Source organism: Macaca nemestrina, chromosome 13 (assembly GCF_043159975.1).
Source record: "Macaca nemestrina isolate mMacNem1 chromosome 13, mMacNem.hap1, whole genome shotgun sequence".
Taxonomy (NCBI): Eukaryota; Metazoa; Chordata; class Mammalia; order Primates; family Cercopithecidae; genus Macaca; species Macaca nemestrina.
The window spans coordinates 72811995-72833695 of record NC_092137.1 but is presented as its reverse complement, the minus strand read 5'-3'; the positions used below and the strand labels follow the sequence as shown (position 1 = coordinate 72833695).

General features: G+C 35.1%; 1 protein-coding gene across 6 annotated transcripts in view; it reads left to right on the top strand.

Annotated features, from left to right (window-relative positions):
- The window catches only part of LOC105465254 (exocyst complex component 6B), a 676825-nt gene that overhangs the window by 295875 nt on the left and 359249 nt on the right, over nt 1–21701 (top strand). For all 6 annotated transcript variants that reach the window (XM_011713573.3, XM_071076900.1, XM_071076905.1 and 3 more), the window contains 3 exons: nt 13301–13384; nt 13732–13778; nt 15152–15272. In XM_011713573.3, the coding sequence (XP_011711875.1) occupies nt 13301–13384; nt 13732–13778; nt 15152–15272 (252 nt within the window). The remainder of the gene's footprint in view (nt 1–13300; nt 13385–13731; nt 13779–15151; nt 15273–21701) is intronic.

The window sequence follows — 21701 nt, the reverse complement described above, 5'->3', positions numbered from 1 at the left end:
TACTTAGTTTAAACCTAAGAAAAATCTACGGAATTTGTATGCTGAAAACTACTAAATGCTGATGGATAAAATCATATATGTAAATAGATGGAGAGACATACTGTGTTTGTGGACTGGAAGACTCAACACAGTAAAGATACCAATTTTTCCCAGGTTTTTACAAAGATTTAATGAAATTCCTATACATTTCCAGCAAGATTTTTGTAGATACAAACAAGATTATTCTAAAATTTGTATTGAAAGGCAAAATAACTAGAATAGCTAAGACAAATTTTAAAGAAGAATAAATTGGAGAAATTAACTCATATAATTTCAAGACTTATTATATAGCTACAGCAATCAAGATGGCATGGTATTGGCAGAGGCTAGACTGTTAGATGAGTGGGACAGAATAGAGAACCCAGAAATAGATTCACAAAAATATTTGACAAAAATAATTCAACACATAGTGTCAGAACAATTGAACAGCCATAGACCAAAGAGAGAGCGAGAGTGAGCGTGAGAGAGAACATAGAGCTAACCTCCCATTTTATGCAAAACTTATTACATTTTATGCAAAATGGATTATAAACTTAAATGCAAAACTATACAAACTTCAAACCAATTAGAAAAAAAATAGGGGAAAATCTTTAGCATCTAAGCTTAGGCAGAGTTCTTAAATTTCCCTCCAAAAGTACTAACTTTCTTTCAATGTAAAAGAAAAAAATTGGTTGGCTGGACTTCATCAAAATTAAACACTTTTACTCTACAGAAGACTCTGCTGAGGATAAAAGATACAGTGGAGTGGGAGAAAATATTTGCAAACCACTTATTTATCTAGAATATATAAATACTTAAAAAAAACTCATCAGTAAAACAAACAAACAAAAAACAAAAGAAACAATGCAAGTAGGCAAGTGAGCAAAAGACATGAAGAAACAATTCACCAAGGCAGATATACTGATGGCATATAAGCACATGAGAAGATATTCAACATCATTAGTCGTTAGAGGAATTAAACTTAAAGTCACTACTCTGCTATCAGAACAGTGACATCTAATGCTCGTGAGGTTGCTGGTAAGAATATAAAATAGTAAAATGTAAAATGGCATAGTCACTCTAGAAAACAATTTGGCAATTTCTTGAAAAATTTAAGCAACAACTTCCATATGACCCTGCAGTTGCACTCCTGGGCATTTGTCCCAGAGAAATAAAAATAAATGATATGAAAATAAGTAGATTTCAGGCAGAAAACTATACAGGAGTGTTTATAATAGCTTCATTTATAATGGCCCCAAACTGGAAAACAACCTAGATGTTCTTTAACAGGTGAATTGTTAAATACCTGTGGTACATTTATATAATAGAATACTATTCAGCAATATAAAGGAAAGAACTATTGATATGTGTAACAAACTGGATAAATCTCTAGAGATTTATGCTGAGTGAAATAAGCTAATCAAAAAAGATTACATACTCCTTTCCATACTCCTAAAAAACTTAACTGTGTGTTAAAATAACTTAAAAAGTGTAACTGGATTGTTTGCAACTCAATGAATAAATGCTTGAAAGGATGGATACCCCATTAATTTCATTTTTGTAACATTCTTAAAATGACAAAATTATATATTACATATAAATGAATATGGAAATTATATAGAAATTGAGAAGAGGTTAGTGGTTCTTAGCAGTGAAGTAGGAAGTAGAGATGGAGAGCAGTGGATATGGCTATAAAAAGACAACTTGAGGGATCCTTGTAGTCTGGAAATGGGCGTCTTGACTCTATCAATATCAATTTCCTGGATGTGAATATTGTACACAATATAGTTTCCTAAGATGTTTAAATTTGGGGGACTGGATAGAGTGCACATGGGGTCTGTCTCTGTTATTTCCTATAACTACATGTGGATCTATAATTAATTCTCTTATAATGAAAAATCTGAATAAAAATTGGTGACGAAGCAGATTTTATTCAGCTTTTAGTTTGCTTGTTTCCCTTCACCTGTATTCTTACATTATTTACCAGATGTAGATCCAATATTTATCCACTTTCTCTGTTTTTACATATTCTGTCTCTTTTTCTGAACATCTGAAGTTTAGTATGACAGATTTATTTATTCTTAGATTCTAAATTGGTCAGTTTCTGTACAGTTTCTGTTAATGATGGGGGTGAAGGCATAGATTATTTATATGAGTTTTCCCCAACCCTCACTTAACTATATAAAAGGCTATTTTTGTCTGTGTATGTATAGTAAATGTGATTTTGAGATGCTGGAAGAAGCCATGTGTCTTTAATAAAATATCCATTACATACATTTATATATCATAAAAATAATGTGTATAGCTCTCAGTTTATAAAGTACTTTGAGTCTCAGATTTTGTGCTTTTCCTGGCATTGACTTCCTTATATACATGGGAAGTTGCTTAGAAGCTATGTGCCTAGTTTTTTTTTTGTGTGTGTAAAATCTTATACTGTACCTTCTGTTTAAGCCAGTACTTTCCATTATGAGAACTGTTAGCAATCTCTCACTGCCTTCATCTGTAACATGTTGGTATTATTTTAATTTACATTTTTAAATGCCACATTTTCCTATTAGCTCCTTAGAAATTGTTTCAGAGGCTCTATTCCTCTTGGCAAAATGAAACAGATTAAGTTATTTGTCTGGAAAATTTTAAACTTCCAAACTGTGAATTACCTTAGCAATTTAGAAGATTGACAAGTGTAAGTTAGGTCAGAAAAGACTTAAAAATTGGCAAGTGTGAAATTGGGTATATGAATAATAACTTTAGAAAACTACCAACTTTTGGAATAGTTCTTTGGAGAAAATGTAGAAAAACCCCATTTTGTTCATGGTAATAAAAGCAATGACTCTCCTTTCTCATCATATGCAGACCCTCAGTTAAGAATTTTTGGTGTCCTATTTTTTGGCAAATAATTTGGTTTATTTCTGTTCTCACATACCCTTAGTTGTAACTGGTATGTTAGGGACCACTGAAGAAAACGATGGGATTTGGGGGTGGTAGGGAGATGTAATTTTAATCTTAATGATTCTTTTTAAATAGTAAAATAACTTGCATCATATTTGTTTTATATTAAAAATGTTCTTGTCTACAAATTGATTAGATCATATTCTTTGAATAATTAGCCCATTAAGGTACACAATTATATGCAGATAATTCAGGTTAGGGTTTCCCTAACAAAAAGGATACTTATCTTAAAAGTGAAATACAAATTTTTTTCTAATGAATTAACCTTCATCATTGAGGAAGTCTGCATTTGTTGTTGTTGTTGTTCTAGCCAGGTAGGTAGGTTGTAATTTTAAGCAGTTTGGTTTGCTAAGTATGATTAAGAACCATTCCCTTTGAGGTTTACCCTTTCGCTTCTAAGGTACAACTGTTTATCATCTTGGGTCAAAGGTTATAAAAAGTAGTCATCAATTAAAGCTTTATTGGTTGTAATTGGTAATGCTATGAAAGGAGCCAGCCAAACTGGATCTGATAATAAAAGACTCTTTGTTAAAATATTTAATAAATTAACACTCTGTCTTGGAAAGGGGAAGCTAATTACAAAGGCCAAGATTGTTAATCGTAATGTTTACTTTCTTCAAAAGCACAGACTCAACTACTCCATAATCATCAAACATCAGATTTCTTTCTTTTCTTTTTTTAAAATTCTACAGACTCTGTTGGTTCCCGGAGGGGATGCTCTCCTATGGCTCATTCTTGGGATATAGCAGCGGGAGGAAATGCCAAGACAAACATAGGTTATAAGGGAACCTTAAAAATAAACAGGGCTCTGTTAGAACATCAGACTGCCTCTGCTCTCTTCAAATAAGGGTCACAAGTTTATGTAGATTAATTCTGTAGGCTAATTGAGTGATAACAAGAATTAAGGCCTTTGGAAGTAATGATATTTTTAATGATAAATTATCTATCAAAGCAAGTATCCTTTCTCCATATACAGTTTTTTTGTGAGGTGTTTTGACAATGTTGTGGCTCTTGAAGTTTAGACGTTTTTCTTTTTAACTTTTGTGGGTATATACTAGGTGTATATATTTATGGGGTACAGGAGATGTTTTGATATAGGTGTGCCATGTGAAATAAGCACATTATGAATAATGGGGTATCCATCCTTTCAAGCATTTATTCATCGAGTTGCAAACAATCCAGTTACACTTTTTAAGTAATTTTAAAACATACAGTTAAGTTTTTTTTTAATTTTTATTTTCAGGTCTGGGGTACACATGCAGGTTTATTACATAGGTAAACTTGTGGTTTAGACATTTTTCAAAGCCCTAATACATATAAATGGAGCTGTGACACATACCATCATGACTCTGGAATGACCTTGCCATGGGAACACTGTGAATTGGCTATTACATCTGGGAATTCAGTGTTTCTAGATTTAAGCAATAGGGGGCATCTTGGGTTTGTTCTTTTCACATATTTTTGTAGTCTGATCTTTAGGGCAGTTCTAATGAAAGAAAATCCTGCTTTGAGCCTGCTGTGCAAATTAGCCATATGGTGAAGTGTAATATCCCGCTGAACATCATTATGGGGCTCTATGAAAAGTACTCCCCTTTTCACATGGAAGCAAATTAAAATGGTCCTTTCAGTTTTTTTTTTTTTTAAAAACTCTGTATAAACCTGTCTTCACTTGGATGCCGTGACAGTTAAAAGGGAGTTCCAGCTGCAGTCAGGGTGGTGAAATTACAGGCTTTCCCCAAGACCTAGTGGAAATATTGCTTCCTGTAGGCAGAGGCGGAAGAACAATGGTGTGTGCTTCTCTTCTTCCTTTCCCTTCCCTTGTTCTTTGTGTGGTTGTCCTTAGTTGCTTCTCAATCCAAGAGTTAATTTTCTGTTATTGTGATAGATGTGAAGAACTCAGCCCATTCTCCAATAGACCCCATACCAGTATCTACCAGCAAAGACCCAGTAGATAAAGAGCTGTTTAGCCAGATAATGGCATAGTAAATCTTAATGAAGAGAATATAAGGTCTGTCCCTTTCTGCCTGCTGTGTAGACATATTGCCCATATGAAGTAGTATTTCTCAGTATAAGTTTTTTTTCCCTGCAAAAATAAGGATGTAAGATGCCACTAATGTTAGAGGCATGGAGCTCAATAATGGTTTGAAATGTTCTGAATGTTCTGAATGTCTGTGTATATGATGAACATTGTCACATTTCATGAAGAAAAGGAAATCCCTTGGCAAGGTGTTTCATCTTGCCATCTCTTTCTCTCCCAAGAAGGGGTTCATGTGATTCTGACTTACTTGATTACTGGTGTACATTTGTAACCTACAGCAGCTAAAATTCAGCTTTGAGTTTTATTAGTAGTAAATTTTACTACTTTAATATGCAAAAACAAAAAGCCTTATTCATTTGCCCATACTGAGTGGCAATATTGTTTTTGTTTCCTATGTTTTTATCCAGACGAGTGTCTGGACACATGGAGAAGAATTCAAGGTTGTCACTTGTTTTTTATTTTTATTTTTAAACATTTATTCAGAGCCCATGTTAGTTCCAGCATTTGTATGGTGACAGTTTGTAGCATGTGTTTGAAGAAAAGGAGCCGGAACACTGTTGTGGAGTAAAAGTGGATCATGCTAAATTATGTTGCTGGAGAAAAGATTTTTGTATGCAAAGTTCAATGAAAAGAGTATATACAATATGACCCTATTTATATGTGTGTATATGTTCATTATATGTGAAATATCTATCTATTTAGAATAGGGCAAAATCTGTAAGGATATTAGATCTTAGTGAATGGGCTAAATGCAAACCGCAAACAAAGCCTGAAAGAAAGTATGATCTAGAAAGAGGTCGTCTTGCTTAAAATAGAGTTGGGAAAACAAAACAATAGAAAACAAAATGAGATCTGAGAAAATGTATCGAATAGGGAGTACATCAAAAAGTAAGCATTAGGAGATCATGAATGGCTTTCATTTTTTCTCCTTGCCCAATTTGTGTTATCTAATTTTTCTACAAGTCACATATTTTACTTTTGTAATTAATAATAACTTAAAAAGAGATAAACAATGTAGAAAACACAGCTATAAACAAAAGGTTAAAAAAAGGAAACTGTTTCCAACGTTGCCTGAGAAGTATGTTATTTTTGATAAAACCCAGTGCTAGGATTAATTATTAGACTTTGGGAATAGCAATGGCTTTTGGAGAATTTGACCATTTGCGCCCTTCCCCAGGTAGTACATAGGGTGTGATATAATATTAAATATTTAAATGAAATACGAATTTAGTAAATCAAGTACCCAGTGAATTGAAGAAGACCTTAACAGGGCTTGGAGAATATTTTTTTCCTCTTGTTTGGCCATTAAGTAAATACAGGATATGTGCTGTGATTATTTAGCCCTTCTTATATTGTTTCTTTTTAACTAAATGATAAAAAAAAATTGTTGTGGAGATTTCTTTATAATATTACAGTCTTTAGGTTAAATTTCAGATGGTATATATGTATTCAATATAAAAAACATTAAACTGGCTGGACGCAGTGGCTTACGCCTGTAATCCCAGCACTTTGGGAGGCCGAGGCAGGTGGATCACAAGGTCACGAGATTGAGACCATCCTGGCTAACATGGTGAAACCCCGTCTCTACTGAAAATACAAAAAGTTAGCCGGGTGTGGTGGCATGCACCTGTAGTCCCAGCTACTTGGGAGGATGAGGCAGGAGAATCGCTTGAACCCGGGAGGCGGAGATTGCAGTGAGCCGAGATCCCACCACTGCACTCCAGCCTGGGTGACAGAGCGAGACTCCATCTAAAAAAAAAAAAAAAAAAAAAAAAAGTTAAACAAAGCCTTGTTTGTCTTCTATGTCTGTCTTTCTTAACTCTTACCAAAATACTTTAGATGCATAAAAATCTGAAAAGTTACACCATTCATAGGTAAGGCTGATGATTAACATTTTCTCTGAATTTAAGTAAAATTTTCTCTGTTGGGCCAATTGAATGGATTGAGAAATCTAGCTGTTAGGTGATGTGATTTGCTGTTATAAACAGAGAAAATTGTAAGTCAGAAGACATTTTATACCTTTCCCACTGTATGCCTTCTAGCTTGAAAATAGGATCCTGAATGTATAAGTACATTAGCCAGCGTCTTAGTCCATTTGTGCTGCTATAACAAAATTCCACAGACTGGGTAATTTATAAACAATAGAGACTTATTTCTTAGGGTTCTGGAGGCTGAGAAGCCCAAGATCAAGGCAATAACAGGTTCTTTTGTCTGGTGAAGGCTGCTGTTTACTTCCAGATGACAACTTACTGCCTTATCCTCCAGAGGGAGGGAATGGAGGGGAGGAACTCTTCCGCCCACATGGCAGAAGAGATGGGCGGGTGCAAACCCACTCCCTCAAACTCTTTTATAGGGGCCCAATTCCATTCATGAGGGCCCTACCCTCATCACTTAATCACCTCTTAAAGGCCGCATCTCTTTTTACTATGTTGGTGGTTAAGTTTCAACATGTTAATTTTGGGGGACACATTCAGACCATAGCAGTTGGAAACCCTTGTGGTGCGCGGATTTCCCATTTTAAGGCTCTCAGAGTGTGGGATAAGGGGAATTGGGGAATTGGGGATGACTGTACAGTTCATCCTGTGCTGGAGAATATTCAAAATAATAGTGCCATACAAGAGCACATATATGAAGATCCTGTATTACTCTGGTTTTTATTCAGTTTAAGAAATTCAGATTATTAAACACTGGGAACTGCGTGGTAGGAGAATATTTGCTCATATTTTATAAGCCAGTTGCTTGGTGGATGCTAAAATCAATTTGTAGATTGCCTTTGGCATGTCTTTGGACCTGGGCATATCAACCTATGAGTTACCACTTCCATAATGATGTTAGATCTATAGCCAGATAAATGGTGAATGGGCCAAATGCAAACCACAAACCAAACCTGAAAGCTCCTCTCATTCAAAATAGAGTAAATGGGAAAACAAAACACAACAAAACAAAATGATGTCTGAGAAAATATATTGACTAGAAAGGGTTAAAGAACATCATCCTAAAAATCCAGAGGAAACATGACACTAAAAGTGATTTTTCTATAGGAATCAAAAGAAAATTCTTAAAAAGAATTGTCTCTATGAAATGAACAAAAAACTTTAAAAGAATAAATGGAGATCGAAAAATTACATGAGGAGATGAATAGGAATACTTACAAGTAAATGATTATTGCAGTAGGAGATGAAGGGCAAATATAAAAGTAAAGGGTTTTAAGAAATTATAGATTAATAATTTATTCACACTTTTAATCATTTATTGAAAATTGCATACCAGTTATGTGTCTGGCATTGTTGCAGGAGCTGGGAATACAACAATAAATAAGATAAACTGAGACTTTTTCTCATGGAGCTTGCATCCTAACAAGAGGAGACAGACAGTAAACAGTATCAGATGGAGATATGTGCTAACCAAAGAATTAAAAGGGTTATGTGTTAGGGAAAACTTTCCATTTTAAATCAAGTAGTAGAAAAGTCTTTTCTAGGTAGTTGATGTTCAAAGTTATATTTGAGTTATCAGAAAGAGCTATACATTTCCTCATGGCTCATGGCCTTTAGACTTTTTTGCTAGGTTCTTTTGTGCTTTAATTCTACAAGCATTTCTTAGAGCCCTTTCTCTAAGGGCCTTGACTACTATCTCTCTGCCAATGATTATGATTCTCTTGAGCTATAGACCCAAATATGCCAGTTCCTGAATACTTGGTACTTGGAAGTCATCAATTAAATATGCCCAGTACAGAAGTCATCATTATTAATCATCCCAAATATAGTCAATTCTCATTATTCATGGTAGTTATGTTCTATAAAGTCACTGGAAACACTGAGTGAGCGAATACTGAGCCATTGTTTTAGTTTCCTGTGAGCTTCTGGTCACATTTTCATCAACCAATGAATGCATAACCTTGATTTATGAGTGTTTCTGTTTAAGGACATGTTATTTAATATATCTTGTTGATTCGTTAACATTGAACTCATAGCCAACAGCACTATACTCATGCCTGAGAGTTTATCTACCATGTGGGTTTTCTCTGTAAGGCACATCACAGTTTTCTTGAGCTTAGGAACACTAGACAGCACATAAGTACTATTGTTGGGGGCCATTTTAAACAGCAAAATCATCAACCAAAAATGCAGAAATGCAAAAAATGTGGCACTGGATAGACTATGAAAATGATATCCGTTTGCAATATGAAAACTAAAATAAGAAGGCAGAGCATTGCCTTGTTTAAACCTTAGCTAGAAACATGTGCATTAGGCAACTCAAATTTTTCACCCCTCTGCACATGTCTGTTGAATGACTATGAAAGAACTATGAGTATTGCTTTTAGGTTTACAAATAAATTTTAGCATGTAGGCAAATTTGCAAATACAGAATCTGTGAATAATGATCTACTGTTTATTCTGTCTACTTATGTTCCCTCTCTCACAAATGAAAACACCATCAAACAAGTTACCCAGGTTAGAAACTTTCTGTCAACCTTCTTTCCTTCCTATTCTTTATCACCCATATCCAATTAAGTTCCTCCTAAATACACCTCAGAGACTGATCTTTTCAATTTTAATTTTTCCTTTTCTTTATTGTACTCTCTGCAATACAACTTCCAAAATATCTAAAATTCTTATGGCACTAGAGTACAAATACCTTAACATAATTTATGAAGCTTTCCTGCCTCATCTCTTGTCAGCCCTATACCTTACACCTCAAGTTCCAGCCATGGAGAACTTCTTTCAGATTCTTAGGATATGTGATGCTTTTTTTTCCATTCAGCCTCTTTGTCTCCTCCAGGAACATTTTTTTCCCTTTCTCTCTTTCTTGCTTATTCTTCTGACTCATTTGTCAATTAGAAGCATAAACGTCATTTTTTAAAGAAGCTTTCTTTGACACTTTCCCCACCCACCACACACACACACACACACACACACACACACACACCCTACTTTAATCCATAGGATTTTATAGTTCATTTGAATATAATTGCTTGTTTGTCAGTCTTCCATAGTAGTCTATAAATTCAGTAAGTACAGGTACTGTTCTCAGTGTGTCAATCACATGGTAACCACTTAGTATATATTAAGTGACTTGGTTTTTGGTGAGATTGTGTGTATTAACACAAAACTTTTGGAGCAGTGTAATACTAATGACATAAAGTAGGAAAAAATCCAAGTTTTACTTGCCTGCTTATTGTTTTATATCTATTTACTTATGTCTTCAGCAGCTTTTTAAAAAAATGTTAATGATTGAAAGAGCTTGGAGCTTAAGTGAAACCTCTGTAGTTCATCTAGTGGCCTCTCTGTGAATAGACAGGCACTTCACCAATTACTCAACTGGACTGGTCAAACATCTACGTCTCAAATTCCACCTTTAAGTATTGAGTTGACAAAATTGGCAGAGGGAATAGAATAACAAAAGGTGAATTTAGCAGCCACTAAGGAAACTCCAGCTCATTTTTGTAAATGGGAAGCCAGACCTGTTAGATAAATTGGTCTTTTCTTTTGTTTTTATTCTATTGAAGGAATACTTGAAAGGCAAAACTATACCCAGTTTAGAATTAAGTAGAAGTTCATGATTTGGTTTTTATATAGAATTTCATCTTATGTATTTTCTATCATGTATAACAAAAAATTAAATTAGTTTAGTATGGTATAATTAGAGAGAATGCTTTCTCTAAATTCTCTAGTAAGTGTGTCTTGGCTCCAAAGCATGTTGAATATGTAATGTCACACTATAATAATAAAGGTCCTTTAGGGCTGGTCACCTTAAAATAAAAGGCCCTAAGTGTGTACAGAACGTAATTAAGATTTAATAATACTACTATGCTGTGAAATGGTGACAAGTTGAGAATAACTTTAACAAACCAACTAGCAGTTTCCTCTTATTTCTCAAACGGAATCATTTGCCGCCTCATTAATGTATGGATGAAAAAAGCCTTGCATAGCTGTTCTAATGTTCGATTTCATTTTATAGGAAGGAAAAATTCAGGTGTACAGTTATAATCACTTTAGAACTTTAAAACTGTTGTTTTTAGGCTACACCAGGGTTCAACATACCATCCATGAACCAAATCCAGCGTGTTGCCTGTTTCTGAATGGCCTGTGAACTAAAAATGGTTTTTACATTTTTAAAATCAAAAGACAAGGAATATTTCATGACAGGTGAAAACTGTGCAAAATTATAATTTGTTTCCATAAACAAGGCTTTATTGGAACACTGCCATACTTGTTTATGTCTTGTTTATGGCTGCTTTTGCACTACAGCAGCAGAATTGAGTAGTTGTCCACCAAGCCCTCATATATTAATATCCTGCCCTTTACAGAAAATGTTTGCCAACCCCTGAGCTACACTAGTGTCTTTACATGACTTAGTACCTTAAGTCAACTTTCCCAATTTTTTAGGACCAGTTTGGGAATGTAACAAATAAATCATCTTGAATAAAGTTCTTCAATTTTTCAGGAAGGCAGAGGAAAACTAAACTAGGTATTGCATGGCATTTATACTTTTTTTTAGGTGGGCAGGGCTTTTACTTTAATCATGGATTTTGTCTTATTTATTTTTAAAATAAGCACTTGCATGAGATACTGTTCTAAAAGCTTTATAACTCCTCTAAATCCTCATTACAACCGTATGATGTTGGCATCTCTACAAATGAGAAAACCGTGGCACACCTATTAGTGAAAGTTAAATAGTGGAACTTAAAATAGTGGTAGGAAGTTATACAGCTATTTATAGCAGTTGTACAGCTAGTAAGGGGCAGAGTCACTATTCAAATGTAATAGTCTCTGGTTTCAAAGTCAGTTTTCTTTACCACTGGTATTCTCTCTTTCCATTTTTACTCTTATTTATTTAGAAAAGCTTTGGATCAAGAGTAGAAATCAGGGCTGGGCGTGTTGGCTCACGCCTGTAATCCCAGCACTTTGGGAGGCTGGGGTGGGCAGATCACAAGGTCAACAGATCGAGACCATCCTGCCCAACATGAGGAAATCCTGTTTCTCCTAAAAATACAAAAATTAGCTGGGCGTGGTGGCGCACACCTGTAGTCCCAGCTACTCAGGAGGCTGAGGCAGGAGAATCTCTTGAACCCAGGAGGCAGAGGTTGCAGTGAGCCAAGATTGTGCCACTGCACTCCAGCCTGGTGACAGAGTGAGATTCTGTCTCAAAAAAAAAAAAAAAAAAAAAAAAAAAAAGAAGAATTCAGTAATAAGTGGGGTGTGATAATCTAAACATGCTGCGTTTGTATTAGTTTCCTAGAGCTGCTGTCACAAGGCCCCATAAACTGAGTGGTTTAAAACAACAGAAATGTGTTCTATCCCAGTTTTGGAGGCTAGAATTCCAAAATCAAGGCATCGGAAGGACCATTTTCTCTCTGAGACTGGGTAGAATCTTTTGTTGTGTTTTTCTAGCGCCTGCTGGTGATCAACAATCTCTGATGTTCCCTGGCTTGCAGCTGCATCACTCTATTCTCTGCCTCTGTCATCGCATGGTGTTCTCCCCATGTGTCTCTGTATCTATTCTTTTCGGCTTTTCAGGACACCAGACATACTCTATTAAAGTCCCACCCTCCACTGATAGGATCACATCTTAATTTAACTAATTACATCTACAATGGCCCTATTTCCAAATACAGTTACATTCTGAAGTTCCATGAAGGACATGAATTTGGGGAGACCCAGTACACAACTCATAAGTCAGATATTATTCTGTAGAGCACTTCTCATTTTAAGCCCAGAAACCCTAAATTAAAAGTGGGAACTGTGCACCAAGAATCTTCATGCTTTTGTTTTTTGTTTTTCGGGTTTAATCCTGTGCTAGATTATACCCTAAGGGGGAATACTAATTTATTGTTCTCAATTCCTGCTTTTTTTCCTGCTTCCCATTGCCTCTTTGTTCAGGATTCATTTGAAAGCTGGTTTTTATTCTGGACATTTTTCTTCTGGAATGTTCTGTGGCTTTTTTAAGGAAAATTTTTCTTACCTGTTATCATAACTTATGGAAAGGTTGGTTTCCCTTCATTCTTGTGAATTTGAGACAGTAGATTCAGAAACCAGCTTTGGTGTGCTGGTGGTTAAGTTCTGGTAGTTTCCTTATAAGGATATTTTGTATACACCCTTACAGGTTTGTAAGTCAGGTTCAATAAATGGTAATAGTTATTTTTATTTTCTATTGTTATCATCAATGTTAAAATAGCAGATTTTGAGAAATGTGATACTACCTCAAATTCCAGACCTGGGACCTTGTCTTTTCCCTTGAAATATAAGAGTAATTGGTCCAATTGTGTCAACCCATTTTCTTTTCTTTATTTTACAGGGTGCCCGGGAAACATTTGAGAATTACTACCGAAAACAGAGGCGAAAACAGGCTCGTTTGGTACTTCAACCTCCATCTAACATGGTAGGATTACCATCTTCACTTTTCTCACATTTTTACTTTTCCTCCTTGATGTCTTTTGATGCTTGTGTGTGTGTGTGTGTGTATACACTGTCATTCTGAGACCACTTTTGGTGGATGTGACTTGCAGTAAGAAAACATTATTCATTGATTGCTGTGTGTCAGGCACTGTTCTAAGTACTGGATGTGTGCTGCTGTATTTCCTCTTCATTGGTAGATAATATTATTATTTTTACCTTATCAGATATCATCTAGGGAGCTGAGCCTTAAGAGATTAAGTGACTGATTTTAACTTAGTCTTAATGTTACAAAACACAAACAGTAACTTCTTCTTCTTTGCTTTGTTGCAGCATGAAACTTTAGATGGCTACAGGAAGTATTTTAATCAAATTGTAGGGTAGGTGTATATATATATATATATATATATATTTATTTATTTATTTATTGAAATTTATACTCTTTCCATACATAGATTTGTGAGTGTTGGAAAAATAAATGAGGTTTTCCTTAGTAAATTGTTTTCATTTTCTTTTTTTAATCCTTAAGACAAGATTTGTTTTTGATTTTCTAATGATTTAAAAGGAATATCCTGCTGGTTTCAACATTATGTTGCTGGAGGGCATTTTTGTGGATAAAGTGAGAAAAACATTGAATTGTAATCTTATTACACTTGATGTTTTGTTTCTTTGTTTTTGGTAGATGGAACCAAATAATCAGCAAAAGTTGGCAAACTTTTCCCAAAACGGCCAGATAGTAAAATATTTTAGGCTTAGTAGGCCATATGATCTCTGTCACAACTGATTAGCTCTGTTGTTACAGTGCAAAAGTAGCTGTAGATGATACATAAATGATAAGCATGGCTATGTACCAATAAAACAATCTTTATAAAAACAGGCAGTGGGCTAGGTTTATCCCATAGGCTATATAGTTTGCCACCCTCTTCTAGAATATATATAGTGGTACGGAATTGCATTTCCCAAATAAACATCCCAATACAGGCATCTTGTTCTAATTGCAAAATAATGACTTTGCAGTTAAAAGAAAAGGAAATAACTTGGATTCTTCATCAGGTTTATTTTTTTCAGATTTAAGTTGTTTCAATGTAATTAGTTATTAAAATATATCATAAAAATTCCCTAATAAAGACTTTTTTTCATTAATATGAACATTTAGACAAGACAATGAAAGCTACATTTTAAATGCATAATAACAAAAAGCCACAACAAGATTGTTCAAACATAACTTCGCATTTTTGAAACCTTTATACAATGCCTTTTCAGCACTTTGGTGACAGAGTCCACATGAAGGGAATTATTTTGATATTTTGTGCATTGGATTCTTAAAAGATATATATAAAGAATACATAATATATATGATGTATATATTAGCTTTTGTGATCTCTTTAAAATTTGTTTTTTTGAAATGTATTGATAGCTGGGTATTTTCTTAATAAAACAAAATTTGCCTCCATTACCTCTACACATTTTCCTCCCTTTTAAACTACTGGATATCATTGTTAACATTTAATAGAAATTTAATAGAAATGTAACTCTAATCTCTCTAGGAGTGGTTATGAAGATATCATGATCACAGACATAATTTTTAATCCAAGTAGCCTGATTTCATTTATGATACTGAATAACTTTCTTCAAGAAAGAAATGACCACTAACTTTGCCTTTGATGGTATCTCTTAATGCTTGTCAAACTCCAGAGAGAGTAATAAAATTGTAATTTCTGACAGCTGTGCTTTCTTTTTTCCTCAATCTTAGCTTTTTTGTGGTTGAAGATCACATTTTACATACAACCCAGGGCTTAGTAAATAGAGCCTACATTGATGAACTGTGGGAAATGGCACTTTCAAAAACGATCGCAGCACTCCGTACCCACTCGGTATGTAAGAAGCCCAAGGGAACTTGTTATTTAGAGCTGATTATCTATATACTATTCAGTGTTTTACCGCTTTAAAATCAACATATGTGTGTCTTTGGAATCACTCACTTGGAATTATATATGTCCTTCAAAGACATAGAAGTAGCTCCTTCAGATTATCACATTTTCTACCACTGAACTCACTTTTATAGAAGCCCTTTGCAATAAGAAAATAGCAGATAACGTCTATTGATTATTCTCTCTATGTGTCAGATGTTGTTCTGTTTACTTCATATATACTCTCTTATTTCATCCTCACTAAACCCTAGAAAGGTAGGTATTATTATTATTATTATTATATTTACCTTATGTCTGGGAAATTGAACCTCAGCGAGGTTAGGTAACCAGCCTAGTGCCATACAGTAAGAAGTAGAAGTCGGATTGAAACCCAGATGGTCTGACTCTAGAGCCCACGTTCTTAGCCACTACACCATTTTGCCTGCTATAGTGCCTATTAATATTATAAACACTGATTTGGAGTTCACAGTTCTACTCTTACCTTTTGAAAAAAAATGTTTATAACATATTAAGTGGCCCAATTTTATGTTCCCATGATGTATTGATACATTTTAATGCGGCATATATTTTTGGTGATAATCCACTTTATTTCAGGTGGAGAATGCTGGCTATGAATTCCCTTCCCTCCCTCCCTCCCTCCTTCCCTCCCTCCCTTCTTTCCTTCCTTCCTTCCTTCCTTCCTTCCTTCCTTCCTTCCTTCCTTCCTTCCTTCCTTCAATTCTTAAAGATTGATTATGCTTTGGCAGTGGGAATGTGACAATGAACAAGATAGATAGTCTTTGCTCTCAGAGTTATATTTTGATTGGAAGAGATATCCAATAAACATTGTAACAAGAATGTCAGACAGTGATCATGCAATGCAGACAGTGAAAATAAAATGACAGATTAGGAAACAGGGTGTTTGCTTTTTGAAGTGGCATTCTGAGATTAGAATATCAATGAGTCACCATTTATGCAAAGAAGACCAATTAAATGATCATTTTAGTCCTAAAGAACGGTAGTGCAAGGGCTCTTATCTCAACATGTTTGAGGAATAATAGTGAGGAGTAAATGACAGAAGATAATTTAACATTAAAACAATTTTTTTAAGTGACTGTAGTATCCATCTACTTGTGCTAGCGAGACAGAGTGTTGGTGCCACAAATGCTGACTGTATTTCATAACACTATTTATTAGTAGCACCCAGCAAACAAAATAAGAACAACCCAAACATCAAATTGAATCTCAAAAACACTGTGTCTATGTGACTACATTCTTTATCAAATGTTTCTATATTTTCTAGCATTATATATGGCTATTTAAAATGACTCTTTACTTTTTCTGATTAAATTATTAGTGTAAATTGAAACATTTTGAAAGATTCGATATTTCATGTATTAATATGTGCAGCATTCGAATTCGATATTTCATGTATTAATATGTGCTGATTTCGAAACATAAGATCTTGCATAATCTACTTCACTTAGTAAATTTAGCAATATATTAAAAGATTTAATATGCCTAGTATAAAGGAGAGTTCAGGAATAGTTCAATATTAAAAGATCTGCTAATATGATTGTTAATGATAATATGATAATACTGAAAAAAGTATTTTTAAGATTCAACTATACTAATCAACCTAGTCCTTCAGCCCAAAATATGAACAAACAGCCAAGAGTCATAAAATATTTGAAGAAAACCAATTATATCACATGGAAGACCACAATAAACAAATAGAATAGCCATTCTTTAGCAAATACAAATTACGGGCTAGAAGAAAAATTTACAAAGTAATATTTATGATTTTAGGGATGTAGAAGACTAGGTTATTAGTACCAATCCCTTAGCTGGAAACAATTGGAAATGCTGCATTTTATATATAACATATAAGATATTCATTTAAGTCTTAAAGTACTTAGTAAGGATAGTAAGGAATTGCTCAGCTAAATCAAAGGGAAATGAGTAGATAGATAGGTTAAATACTCAAGCTGCCTTTTTCCTGAAGTCACTTCTTAGTCCAGAGTTCATAACTCAAACTTGGATTTGCACAGCCTCTTGGGCCTATTCAAGATGGAGAGTCTAATGCGCTGCCCTTCCCCCATTAAGCTGGAAAGGGCTATTCCTTTCAGGATAAGGGTGAACCAGAAGTAGAAGAAAAAACAGTCAAAATTCTTCCGTCAAAGAAATCTCCTATCTAGGCAGTTTTATCTTCAATTTTGTTCTTACATAAATACTCGGAGAATAGACATGAGGAAATGCCAATTCATCTTAATTTTTTTGCGTTATTTTTTTTCTTTTCTCAACCCTGCTTCTTCTGTACCAACTCCTTTTATAATGCATATATGATCTTGATAATGAAACCAGATGAGAGTAGTATAAGACCTTGTAAATGCATAAATATAGATCAGACTTATTTATAAATATAAATCAGGAATCTTAAAATATTAAAAAACAGAATCCAGCCATTTACAACAAACAATATATTTGGTTGAGTTTCTAGTAGCAAATGCTAGCTTAGATCAATGTTACAAAGTCTGTTAATATAATGCACATAATTGTAGATTAAAAAACAAAAAATATATAGTCATTTCAGTAGATACAGAAAAGTAATAAAACACACAATAAACTTATGGTAAAATTTCTTTTTTTTTTTAAATTTATTTATTATTATTATACTTTAAGTTGTAGGGTACATGTGCATAACGTGCAGGTTTGTTACATATGTATACTTGTGCCATGTTGCTATGCTGCACCCATCAACTCGTCATCAGGTATAACTCCCAATGCAATCCCTCCCCCCTCCCCCCTCCCCATGATAGGCCCCGGTGTGTGATGTTCCCCTTCCTGAGTCCGAGTGATCTCATTGTTCAGTTCCCACCTATGAGTGAGAACATGCGGTGTTTGGTTTTCTGTTCTTGTGATAGTTTGCTAAGAATGATGGATTCCAGCTGCATCCAAGTCCCTACAAAGGACTCAAACTCATCCTTTTTTATGGCTGCATAGTATTCCATGGTGTATATGTGCCACATTTTCTTAATCCAATCTGTCACTGATGGACATTTGGGTTGATTCCAAGTCTTTGCTATTGTGAATAGTGCCGCAATAAACATACGTGTGCATGTGTCTTTATAGCAGCATAATTTATAATCCTTTGGGTATATACCCAGTAATGGGATGGCTGGGTCATATGGTATTTCTAGTTCTAGATCCTTGAGGAATTGCCATACTGTTTTCCATAATGGTTGAACTAGTTTACAATCCCACCAACAGTGTAAAAGTGTTCCTATTTCTCCACATCCTCTCCAGCACCTGTTGTTTCCTGACTTTTTAATGATTGCCATTCTAACTGGTGTGAGATGGTATCTCATTGTGGTTTTGATTTGCATTTCTCTGATGGCCAGTGATGATGAGCATTTTTTCATGTGTCTGTTGGCTGTATGAATGTCTTCTTTTGAGAAATGTCTGTTCATATCCTTTGCCCACTTTTTGATGGGGTTGTTTGTTTTTTTCTTGTAAATTTGTTTGAGTTCTTTGTAGGTTCTGGATATTAGCCCTTTGTCAGATGAGTAGATTGCAAAAATTTTCTCCCATTCTGTAGGTTGCCTGTTCACTCTGATGGTAGTTTCTTTTGCTGTGCAGAAGCTCTTTAGTTTGATTAGATCCCATTTGTCAATTTTGGCTTTTGCTGCCGTTGCTTTTGGTGTTTTAGACATGAAGTCTTTGCCCATGCCTATGTCCTGAATGGTACTACCTAGGTTTTCCTCTAGGATTTTTATGGTATTAGGTCTAACATTTAAGTCTCTAATCCATCTTGAATTAATTTTCGTATAAGGAGTAAGGAAAGGATCCAGTTTCAGCTTTCTACTTATGGCTAGCCAATTTTCCCAGCACCATTTATTAAATAGGGAATCCTTTCCCCATTTCTTGTTTCTCTCAGGTTTGTCAAAGATCAAATGGCTGTAGATGTGTGGTATTATTTCTGAGGACTCTGTTCTGTTCCATTGGTCTATATCTCTGTTTTGGTACCAGTACCATGCTGTTTTGGTTACTGTAGCCTTGTAGTATAGTTTGAAGTCAGGTAGCGTGATGCCTCCAGCTTTGTTCTTTTGACTTAGGATTGTCTTGGAGATGCGGGCTCTTTTTTGGTTCCATATGAACTTTAAAGCAGTTTTTTCCAATTCTGTGAAGAAAGTCATTGGTAGCTTGATGGGGATGGCATTGAATCTATAAATTACCTTGGGCAGTATGGCCATTTTCACGATATTGATTCTTCCTATCCATGAGCATGGTATGTTCTTCCATTTGTTTGTGTCCTCTTTTATTTCCCTGAGCAGTGGTTTCTAGTTCTCCTTGAAGAGGTCCTTTACATCCCTTGTAAGTTGGATTCCTAGGTATTTGATTCTCTTTGAAGCAATTGTGAATGGAAGTTCATTCCTGATTTGGCTCTCTGTTTGTCTGTTACTGGTGTATAAGAATGCTTGTGATTTTTGCACATTAATTTTGTATCCTGAGACTTTGCTGAAGTTGCTTATCAGCTTAAGGAGATTTTGGGCTGAGACAATGGGGTTTTCTAAATATACAATCATGTCATCTGCAAACAGGGACAATTTGACTTCTTCTTTTCCTAACTGAATACCCTTGATTTCTTTCTCTTGCCTGATTGCCCTAGCCAGAACTTCCAACACTATGTTGAATAGGAGTGGTGAGAGAGGGCATCCCTGTCTTGTGCTAGTTTTCAAAGGGAATTTTTCCAGTTTTTGCCCATTCAGTATGATATTGGCTGTGGGTTTGTCATAAATAGCTCTTATTATTTTGAGGTACGTTCCATCAATACCGAATTTATTGAGCGTTTTTAGCATGAAGGGCTGTTGAATTTTGTCAAAAGCCTTTTCTGCATCAATTGAGATAATCATGTTGTTCTTGTCTTTGGTTCTGTTTATATGCTGGATTATGTTTATTGATTTGCATATGTGGAACCAGCCTTGCATCCCAGGGATGAAGCCCACTTGATCATGGTGGATAAGCTTTTTGATGTGTTGCTGAATCCGGTTTGCCAGTATTTTATTGAGGATTTTTGCATCGATGTTCATCAGGGATATTGGTCTAAAATTCTCTTTTTTTGTTGTGTCTCTGCCAGGCTTTGGTATCAGGATGATGTTGGCCTCATAAAATGAGTTAGGGAGGATTCCCTCTTTTTCTATTGATTGGAATAGTTTCAGAAGGAATGGTACCAACTCCTCCTTGTACCTCTGATAGAATTCAGCTGTGAATCCATCTGGTCCTGGACTTTTTTTGGTTGGTAGGCCATTAATTGTTGCCTCAATTTCAGAGCCTGCTATTGGTCTATTCAGGGATTCAACTTCTTCCTGGTTTAGTCTTGGAAGAGTGTAAGTGTCCAGGAAATTATCCATTTCTTCTAGATTTTCCAGTTTATTTGCGTAGAGGTGTTTATAGTATTCTCTGATGGTGGTTTGTATTTCTGTGGGGTCGGTGGTGATATCCCCTTTATCATTTTTAATTGCGTCGATTTGATTCTTCTCTCTTTTCTTCTTTATTAGTCTGGCTAGTGGTCTGTCAATTTTGTTGATCTTTTCAAAAAACCAACTCCTGGATTCATTGATTTTTTGGAGGGTTTTTTGTGTCTCTATCTCCTTCAGTTCTGTTCTGATCTTAGTTATTTCTTGCCTTCTGCTAGCTTTCGAATGTGTTTGCTCTTGCTTCTCTAGTTCTTTTAATTGCGATGTTAGAGTGTCAATTTTAGATCTTTCCAGCTTTCTCTTGTGGGCATTTAGTGCTATAAATTTCCCTCTACACACTGCTTTAAATGTGTCCCAGAGATTCTGGTATGTTGTATCTTTGTTCTCATTGGTTTCAAAGAACATCTTTATTTCTGCCTTCATTTCGTTATGTACCCAGTAGTCATTCAGGAGCAGGTTGTTCAGTTTCCATGTAGTTGAGCGGTTTTGATTGAGTTTCTTAGTCCTGAGTTCTAGTTTGATTGCACTGTGGTCTGAGAGACAGTTTGTTATAATTTCTGTTCTTGTACATTTGCTGAGGAGTGCTTTACTTCCAATTACGTGGTCGATTTTGGAGTAAGTATGATGTGGTGCTGAGAAGAATGTATATTCTGTTGATTTGGGGTGGAGAGTTCTATAGATGTCTATTAGGTCTGCTTGCTGCAGAGATGAGTTCAATTCCTGGATATCCTTGTTAACTTTCTGTCTCGTTGATCTGTCTAATGTTGACAGTGGAGTGTTGAAGTCTCCCATTATTATTGTATGGGAGTCTAAGTCTCTTTGTAAGTCTCTAAGGACTTGCTTGATGAATCTGGGTGCTCCTGTATTGGGTGCATATATATTTAGGATAGTTAACTCTTCCTGTTGAATTGATCCC